This window comes from Scyliorhinus torazame, chromosome 4, assembly GCF_047496885.1.
Source record: "Scyliorhinus torazame isolate Kashiwa2021f chromosome 4, sScyTor2.1, whole genome shotgun sequence".
Lineage (NCBI taxonomy): Eukaryota > Metazoa > Chordata > Chondrichthyes > Carcharhiniformes > Scyliorhinidae > Scyliorhinus > Scyliorhinus torazame.
The window spans coordinates 9646127-9656913 of record NC_092710.1 but is presented as its reverse complement, the minus strand read 5'-3'; the positions used below and the strand labels follow the sequence as shown (position 1 = coordinate 9656913).

At 52.6% G+C, this 10787-nt stretch overlaps 1 protein-coding gene across 1 annotated transcript in view; it reads left to right on the top strand.

Moving 5' to 3' along the window:
• The window catches only part of LOC140411552 (calcium-binding protein 4-like), a 43567-nt gene extending 42232 nt beyond the window's left edge, over nt 1–1335 (top strand). Inside the window, exon 5 of the mRNA XM_072500634.1 lies at nt 1176–1335. Within this exon, the coding sequence (XP_072356735.1) occupies nt 1176–1331 (156 nt within the window). The 3' untranslated portion in view covers nt 1332–1335. The remainder of the gene's footprint in view (nt 1–1175) is intronic.
• Nucleotides 1336–10787: the final 9452 nt, after the last annotated feature.

Below are 10787 nucleotides of genomic sequence, written 5' to 3'. Positions count from 1 at the left end.
CCCTCTGACAGTGCAGCGCTCCCTCAGTACTGACCCTCTGACAGTGCGGCACTCCCTCAGTACTGACCCTCTGACAGTGCAGCACTCCCTCAGTACTGACCCTCTGACAGTGCAGCACTCCCTCAGTACTGACCCTCTGACAGTGCGGCACTCCCTCAGTACTGACCCTCTGACAGTGCGGCACTCCCTCAGTACAGACCCTCTGACAGTGCAGCACTCCCTCAGTACTGACCCTCTGACAGTGTGGTACTCCCTCAGTACTGACCCTCTGACAGTGCAGCACTCCCTCAGTACTGACCCTCTGACAGTGCGGCACTCCCTCAGTACTGACCCTCTGACAGTGCAGCACTCCCTCAGTACTGACCCTCTGACAGTGCGGCACTCCCTCAGTACTGACCCTCTGACAGTGCAGCACTCCCTCAGTACTGACCCTCTGACAGTGCGGCACTCCCTCAGTACTGACCCTCTGACAGTGCAGCACTCCCTCAGCACTGACCCTCTGACAGTGCAGCAATCCCTCAGTACTGACCCTCTGACAGTGCAGCACTCCCTCAGTACTGACCCTCTGACAGTGCGGCACTCCCTCAGTACTGGCCCTCTGACAGTGCGGCACTCCCTCAGTACTGACCCTCTGACAGTGCGGCAGTCCCTCAGTACTGACCCTCTGACAGTGCGGCACTCCCTCAGTACTGACCCTCTGACAGTGCGGCACTCCCTCAGTACTGACCCTCTGACAGTGCGGCACTCCCTCAGTACTGACCCTCTGACTGTGCAGCACTCCCTCAGTACTGACCCTCTGACTGTGCAGCACTCCCTCAGTACTGACCCTCTGACAGTGCAGCACTCCCTCAGTACTGACCCTCTGACTGTGCAGCACTCCCTCAGTACTGACCCTCTGACAGTGCAGCACTCCCTCAGTGCTGACCCTCTGACAGTGCAGCACTCCCACAGTACTGACACTCTGACAGTGCAGCACTCCCTCAGTACTGACCCTCTGACAGTGCGGCACTCCCTCAGTACTGACCCTCTGACAGTGCGGCACTCCCTCAGTGCTGACCCTCCGACAGTGCAGCACTCCCTCAGTACTGACCCTCTGACAGTGCAGCACTCCCTCAGTACTGACCCTCTGACAGTGCAGCACTCCCTCAGGACTGTATTTTCTCTCTGTTCCCCAGTTTGACTCAGATGGAGATGGATTGATCTGCCTCGCGGAGCTCGAGAGGGCCATTAACCACCTCCTCGGGGAAAAACTTCAACACAAAGAGATCGAGGAGATGCTGCAAGATATCGATCTAAATGGAGACAGTCGTGTCGACTTTGATGGTGAGTAAAGCTCCCTCTACACTGTCCACATCAAACACTCCCGGGACAGGTACAGCACGGGGTCAGATACAGAGTAAAGCTCCCTCTACACTGTCCCCACCAAACACTCCCAGGACAGGTACAGCATGGGGTTAGATACAGAGTAAAGCTCCCTCTACACTGTCCCCATCAAACACTCCCAGGACAGGTACAGCACGGGGTTAGATACAGAGTAAAGCTCCCTCTACACTGTCCCCATCAAACACTCCCAGGACAGGTACAGCACGGGGTTAGATACAGAGTAAAGCTCCCTCTACACTGTCCCCATCAAACACTCCCAGGACAGGTACAGCACGGGGTTAGATACAGAGTAAAGCTCCCTCTACACTGTCCCCATCAAACACTCCCAGACACAGGTACAGCATGGGGTTAGATAGAGAGTAAAGCTCCGTCTACACTGTCCCCATCAAACACTCCCAGGACAGGGACAGCACGGGGTTAGATACAGAGTAAAGTTCCCTCTACACTGTCCCCATCAAACACTCCCAGGACAGGGACAGCACAGGGTTAGATACAGAGTAAAGTTCCCTCTACACTGTCTCCATCAAACACTCCCAGGACAGGTACAGCACGGGGTTAGATACAGAGTAAAGCTCTCTCTACACAGTCCCCATCAAACACTCCCAGGATAGGTACAGCACGGGGTTAGATACAGAGTAAAGTTCCCTCTACACTGTCTCCATCAAACACTCCCAGGACAGGGACAGCACAGGGTTAGATACAGAGTAAAGTTCCCTCGACACTGTCCCCATCAAACACTCCCAGGACAGGTACAGCACGGGGTTAGATACAGAGTAAAGCTCCCTCTACACTGTCCCCATCAAACACTCCCAGAACAGGTACAGCACGGGGTGAGATACAGAGTAAAGTTCCCTCTACACTGTCCCCATCAAACACTCCCAGGACAGGTACAGCACGGGGTTAGATACAGAGTAAAGCTGCCTCTACACTGTCCCCATCAAACACTCCCAGGACAGGTACAACACGGGGTTAGATACAGAGTAAAGCTCCCTCTACACTGTCCCCATCAAACGCTCCCAGGACAGGTACAGCACGGGTTTAGATACAGAGTAAAGCTCCCTCTGCACTGTCCCCATCAAACACTCCCAGGACAGGTACAGCACGGGGTTAGATACAGAGTAAAGCTCCCTCTACACTGTCCCCATCAAACACTCCCACGACAGGTTACGCACGGGGTGAGATACAGAGTAAAGCTCCCTCTACACTGTCCCCATCAAACACTCCCAGGACAGGGACAGCACGGGGTTAGATACAGAGTAAAGCTCCCTTACACTGTTCCCATCAAACTCTCCCAGGACAGGTACAACACGGGGTTAGATACAGAGTAAAGCTCCTCCACACTGTCCCCATCAAACACTCCCAGGACAGGTACAGCACGGGGTTAGATACAGAGTAATGCTCCCTCTACACTGTCCCCATCAAACACTCCCAGGACAGGTACAGCACGGGGTTAGATACAGAGTAAAGCTCCCTCCACACTGTCCCCATCAAACACTCCCAGGACTGGTACAGCACGGGGTTAGAAACAGTATAAAGCTCCCTCTACACTGTCCCCATCAAACACTCCCAGGACAGGTACAGCACAGGGTTAGATACAGAGTAAAGCTCCTCCACACTGTCCCCATCAAACACTCCCAGGACAGGTACAGCATGCGGTTAGATACAGAGTAAAGCTCCTCCACACTGTCCCCATCAAACACTCCCAGGACAGGTACAGCACGGGGTTAGATACAGAGTAAAGCTCCCTCTACACTGTCCCCATCAAACACTCCCAGGACAGGTACAGCACAGGGTTAGATACAGAGTAAAGCTCCTCCACACTGTCCCCATCAAACACTCCCAGGACAGGTACAGCACGCGGTTAGATACACAGCAAAGCTCCCTCTACACTGTCCCCATCAAACACTCCCAGGACAGGTACAGCACGGGGTTAGGTACAGAGTAAAGCTCCCTCTACACTGTCCACATCAAACACTCCCAGGCAGGTACAGCACGGGGTTAGATACAGAGTAAAGCTCCTCTACACTGTCCCCATCAAACACTCCCAGGACAGGTACTGCACGGGGTTAGATACAGAGTAAAGCTCCCTCTACACTGTCCCCATCAAACACTCCCAGGACAGGGACAGCACAGGGTTAGATACAGAGTAAAGCTCCCTCTACATTGTCCCCATCAAACACTCCCAGGACAGGTACATCACGGGGTTAGATACAGAGTAAAGCGCCCTCTACACTGTCCCCATCAAACACTCCCAGGACAGGTACAGCACGGGGTTAGATACAGAGTAAAGCTCCCTCTACACTGTCCCCATCAAACACTCCCAGGGCAGGTACAGCGCGGGGTTAGATACAGAGTAAAGCTCCCTCTACACAGTCCCCATCAAACACTCCCAGGACAGGTACAGCACGGGGTTAGATACAGAGTAAAGCTCCCTCTACACTGTCCCCATCATACACTCCCAGGACAGGTACAGCACGGGGTTAGATACAGAGTAAAGCTCCCTCTACACTGTCCCCATCAAACACTCCCAGGACAGGTCCAGCACGGGGTTAGATACAGAGTAAAGCTCCCTCTACACTGTCCCCATCAAACACTCCCAGGACAGGTACAGCACGGGGTTAGATACAGAGTAAAGCTCCCTCTACACTGTCCCCATCAAACACTCCCAGGACAGGTACAGCACGGGGTTAGGTACAGAGTAAAGCTCCCTCTACAATGTCCCCATCAAACACTCCCAGGACAGGTTGAGCACGGGATTAGATACAGAGTAAAGCTCCCTGTACACTGTCCTCATCAAACACTCCAAGGACAGGTACAGCACGGGGTTAGATACAGAGTAAAGCTCCCTCTACAATGTCCCCATCAAACACTCCCAGGACAGGTACAGCACAGGGTTAGATACAGAGGAAAGCTCCCTCTACACTGTCCCCATCAAACACTCCCAGGACAGGTACAGCACGGGGTGAGATCCAGAGTAAAGCTCCCTCTACACTGTCCCCATCAAACACTCCCAGGACAGGTACAGCACGGGGTTAGATCCAGAGTAAAGCTCCCTCTACACTGTCCCCATCAAACACTCCCAGGACAGGTACAGCACGGGGTTAGATACAGAGTAAAGTTCCCTCTGCACTGTCCCCATCAAACACTCCCAGGACAGGTACAGCACGGGGTTAGATACAGAGTAAAGCTCCCTCTACACTGTCCCCATCAAACGCTCCCAGGACAGGTACAGCACGGGTTTAGATACAGAGTAAAGCTCCCTCTGCACTGTCCCCATCAAACACTCCCAGGACAGGTACAGCACGGGGTTAGATACAGAGTAAAGCTCCCTCTACATTGTCCCCATCAAACACTCCCAGGACAGGTTACGCACGGGGTGAGATACAGAGTAAAGCTCCCTCTGCACTGTCTCCATCAAACACTCCCAGGACAGGTACAGCACGGGGTTAGATACAGAGTAAAGCTCCCTCTACATTGTCCCCATCAAACACTCCCAGGACAGGTACAGCACGGGGTGAGATACAGAGTAATGCTCCCTCTACACTGTCCCCATCAAACACTCCCAGGACAGGTACAGCACGGGGTTAGATACAGAGTAAAGCTCCCTCCACACTGTCCCCATCAAACACTCCCAGGACTGGTACAGCACGGGGTTAGAAACAGTATAAAGCTCCCTCTACACTGTCCCCATCAAACACTCCCAGGACAGGTACAGCACGGGGTTAGATACAGAGTAAAGCTCCTCCACACTGTCCCCATCAAACACTCCCAAGACAGGTACAGCACGGGGTTAGATACAGAGTAAAGCTCCCTCTACACTATCCCCATCAAACACTCCCAGGACAGGTACAGCACGGTGTTAGATACAGAGTAAAGCTCCCTCTACACTGTCCCCATCAAACACTCCCAGGACAGGTACAGCACAGGGTTAGATACAGAGTAAAGCTCCTCCACACTGTCCCCATCAAACACACCCAGGGCAGGTACAGCACGGGGTTAGATACAGAGTAAAGCTCCCTCTACACTGTCCCCATCAAACACTCCCAGGACAGGTACAGCATGCGGTTAGATACAGAGTAAAGCTCCTCCACACTGTCCCCATCAAACACTCCCAGGACAGGTACAGCACGGGGTTAGATACAGAGTAAAGCTCCCTCTACACTATCCCCATCAAACTATCCCAGGACAGGTACAGCACGGGGTTAGATACAGAGTAAAGCTCCCTCTACACTGTCCCCATCAAACACTCCCAGGACAGGTACAGCACGGGGTTAGATACAGAGTAAAGCTCCCTCTGCACTGTCCCCATCAAACACTCCCAGGACAGGTACAGCACGGGGTTAGATACAGAGTAAAGCTCCCTCTACACTGTCCCCATCAAACACTTCCAAGACAGGTACAGCACGGGGTTAGATACAGAGTAAACCTCCCTCTACACTGTCCCCATCAAACACTCCCAGGACAGGTACAGCACGGGGTTAGATACAGAGTAAAGCTCCCTCTACACTGTCCCCATCAAACACTCCCAGGACAGGTACAGCACGGGGTTAGATACAGAGTAAAGCTCCCTTTACACTGTCCCCATCAAACACTCCCAGGACAGGTACAGCACGGGGTTAGATACAGAGTAAAGCTCCCTCTACACTGTCCCCATCAAACGCTCCCAGGACAGGTACAGCACGGGTTTAGATACAGAGTAAAGCTCCCTCTGCACTGTCCCCATCAAACACTCCCAGGACAGGTACAGCACGGGGTTAGATACAGAGTAAAGCTCCCTCTACACTGTCCCCATCAAACGCTCCCAGGACAGGTACAGCACGGGTTTAGATACAGAGTAAAGCTCCCTCTGCACTGTCCCCATCAAACACTCCCAGGACAGGTACAGCACGGGGTTAGATACAGAGTAAAGCTCCCTCTACATTGTCCCCATCAAACACTCCCAGGACAGGTTACGCACGGGGTGAGATACAGAGTAAAGCTCCCTCTGCACTGTCTCCATCAAACACTCCCAGGACAGGTACAGCACGGGGTTAGATACAGAGTAAAGCTCCCTCTACATTGTCCCCATCAAACACTCCCAGGACAGGTACAGCACGGGGTGAGATACAGAGTAATGCTCCCTCTACACTGTCCCCATCAAACACTCCCAGGACAGGTACAGCACGGGGTTAGATACAGAGTAAAGCTCCCTCCACACTGTCCCCATCAAACACTCCCAGGACTGGTACAGCACGGGGTTAGAAACAGTATAAAGCTCCCTCTACACTGTCCCCATCAAACACTCCCAGGACAGGTACAGCACGGGGTTAGATACAGAGTAAAGCTCCTCCACACTGTCCCCATCAAACACTCCCAAGACAGGTACAGCACGGGGTTAGATACAGAGTAAAGCTCCCTCTACACTATCCCCATCAAACACTCCCAGGACAGGTACAGCACGGTGTTAGATACAGAGTAAAGCTCCCTCTACACTGTCCCCATCAAACACTCCCAGGACAGGTACAGCACAGGGTTAGATACAGAGTAAAGCTCCTCCACACTGTCCCCATCAAACACACCCAGGGCAGGTACAGCACGGGGTTAGATACAGAGTAAAGCTCCCTCTACACTGTCCCCATCAAACACTCCCAGGACAGGTACAGCATGCGGTTAGATACAGAGTAAAGCTCCTCCACACTGTCCCCATCAAACACTCCCAGGACAGGTACAGCACGCGGTTAGATACAGAGCAAAGCTCCCTCTACACTGTCCACATCAAACACTCCCAGGACAGGTACAGCACGGGGTTAGATACAGAGTAAAGCTCCTCTACACTGTCCCCATCAAACACTCCCAGGACAGGTACAGCACGCGGTTAGATACAGAGTAAAGCTCCCTCTACACTGTCCACATCAAACACTCCCAGGCAGGTACAGCACGGGGTTAGATACAGAGTAAAGCTCCTCTACACTGTCCCCATCAAACACTCCCAGGACAGGTACTGCACGGGGTTAGATACAGAGTAAAGCTCCCTCTACACTGTCCCCATCAAACACTCCCAGGACAGGTACAGCACGGGGTTAGATACAGAGTAAAGCTCCCTCTACACTGTCCCCATCAAACACTCCCAGGACAGGTACAGCACGGGGTTAGATACAGAGTAAAGCTCCCTCTACACTATCCCCATCAAACTATCCCAGGACAGGTACAGCACGGGGTTAGATACAGAGTAAAGCTCCCTCTACACTGTCCCCATCAAACACTCCCAGGACAGGTACAGCACGGGGTTAGATACAGAGTAAAGCTCCCTCTGCACTGTCCCCATCAAACACTCCCAGGACAGGTACAGCACGGGGTTAGATACAGAGTAAAGCTCCCTCTACACTGTCCCCATCAAACACTTCCAAGACAGGTACAGCACGGGGTTAGATACAGAGTAAACCTCCCTCTACACTGTCCCCATCAAACACTCCCAGGACAGGTACAGCACGGGGTTAGATACAGAGTAAAGCTCCCTCTACACTGTCCCCGTCAAACACTCCCAAGACAGGTACAGCACGGGGTTAGATACAGAGTAAACCTCCCTCTACACTGTCCCCATCAAACTCTCCCAGGACAGGTACAGCACGGGGTTAGATACAGGGTAAAGCTCCCTTTACACTGTCCCCATCAAACACTCCCAGGACAGGTACAGCACGGGGTTAGATACAGAGTAAAGCTCCCTCTACACTGTCCCCATCAAACACTCCCAGGACAGGTACAGCACGGGGTTAGATACAGAGTAAAGCTCCCTCTACACTGTCCCCATCAAACACTCCCAGGACAGGTACAGCACGGGGTTAGATACAGAGTAAAGCTCCCTCTACACTGTCCCCATCAAACACTCCCAGGACAGGTACAGCACAGGGTTAGATACAGAGTAAAGCTCCCTCTACACTGTCCCCATCAAACACTCCCAGGGCAGGTACAGCACGGGGTTAGATACAGAGTAAAGCTCCCTCTACACTGTCCCCTTCAAACTCTCCCAGGACAGGTACAGCACGGGGTTAGATACAGGGTAAAGCTCCCTTTACACTGTCCCCATCAAACACTCCCAGGACAGGTACAGCACAGGGTTAGATACAGAGTAAAGCTCCCTCTACACTGTCCCCATCAAACACTCCCAGGACAGGTACAGCACGGGGTTAGATACAGATTAAAGCTCCCTCTACACTGTCCCCATCAAACACTCCCAGGACAGGTACAGCACAGGGTTAGGTACAGAGTAAAGCTCCCTCTACACTGTCCCCATCAAACACTCCCAGGACAGGTACAGCACGGGGTTAGATACAGAGTAAAGCTCCCTCTACACTGTCCCCATCAAACACTCCCAGGACAGGTACAGCACGGGGTTAGATACAGAGTAAAGCTCCCTCTACACTGTCCCCATCAAACACTCCCAGGACAGGTACAGCACGGGGTTAGATACAGAGTAAAGCTCCCTCTACACTGTCCCCATCAAACACTCCCAGGACAGGTACAGCACGGGGTTAGATACAGAGTAAAGCTCCCTCTACACTATCCCCATCAAACTATCCCAGGACAGGTACAGCACGGGGTTAGATACAGAGTAAAGCTCCCTCTACACTGTCCCCATCAAACACTCCCAGGACAGGTACAGCACGGGGTTAGATACAGAGTAAAGCTCCCTCTGCACTGTCCCCATCAAACACTCCCAGGACAGGTACAGCACGGGGTTAGATACAGAGTAAAGCTCCCTCTACACTGTCCCCATCAAACACTTCCAAGACAGGTACAGCACGGGGTTAGATACAGAGTAAACCTCCCTCTACACTGTCCCCATCAAACACTCCCAGGACAGGTACAGCACGGGGTTAGATACAGAGTAAAGCTCCCTCTACACTGTCCCCATCAAACACTCCCAGGACAGGTACAGCACGGGGTTAGATACAGAGTAAAGCTCCCTTTACACTGTCTCCATCAAACACTCCCAGGACAGGTACAGCACGGGGTTAGATACAGAGTAAAGCTCCCTCTACATTGTCCCCATCAAACACTCCCAGGACAGGTACAGCACGGGGTGAGATACAGAGTAATGCTCCCTCTACACTGTCCCCATCAAACACTCCCAGGACAGGTACAGCACGGGGTTAGATACAGAGTAAAGCTCCCTCCACACTGTCCCCATCAAACACTCCCAGGACTGGTACAGCACGGGGTTAGAAACAGTATAAAGCTCCCTCTACACTGTCCCCATCAAACACTCCCAGGACAGGTACAGCACGGGGTTAGATACAGAGTAAAGCTCCTCCACACTGTCCCCATCAAACACTCCCAAGACAGGTACAGCACGGGGTTAGATACAGAGTAAAGCTCCCTCTACACTATCCCCATCAAACACTCCCAGGACAGGTACAGCACGGTGTTAGATACAGAGTAAAGCTCCCTCTACACTGTCCCCATCAAACACTCCCAGGACAGGTACAGCACAGGGTTAGATACAGAGTAAAGCTCCTCCACACTGTCCCCATCAAACACACCCAGGGCAGGTACAGCACGGGGTTAGATACAGAGTAAAGCTCCCTCTACACTGTCCCCATCAAACACTCCCAGGACAGGTACAGCATGCGGTTAGATACAGAGTAAAGCTCCTCCACACTGTCCCCATCAAACACTCCCAGGACAGGTACAGCACGGGGTTAGATACAGAGTAAAGCTCCCTCTACACTATCCCCATCAAACTATCCCAGGACAGGTACAGCACGGGGTTAGATACAGAGTAAAGCTCCCTCTACACTGTCCCCATCAAACACTCCCAGGACAGGTACAGCACGGGGTTAGATACAGAGTAAAGCTCCCTCTGCACTGTCCCCATCAAACACTCCCAGGACAGGTACAGCACGGGGTTAGATACAGAGTAAAGCTCCCTCTACACTGTCCCCATCAAACACTTCCAAGACAGGTACAGCACGGGGTTAGATACAGAGTAAACCTCCCTCTACACTGTCCCCATCAAACACTCCCAGGACAGGTACAGCACGGGGTTAGATACAGAGTAAAGCTCCCTCTACACTGTCCCCATCAAACACTCCCAGGACAGGTACAGCACGGGGTTAGATACAGAGTAAAGCTCCCTTTACACTGTCCCCATCAAACACTCCCAGGACAGGTACAGCACGGGGTTAGATACAGAGTAAAGCTCCCTCTACACTGTCCCCATCAAACGCTCCCAGGACAGGTACAGCACGGGTTTAGATACAGAGTAAAGCTCCCTCTGCACTGTCCCCATCAAACACTCCCAGGACAGGTACAGCACGGGGTTAGATACAGAGTAAAGCTCCCTCTACACTGTCCCCATCAAACGCTCCCAGGACAGGTACAGCACGGGTTTAGATACAGAGTAAAGCTCCCTCTGCACTGTCCCC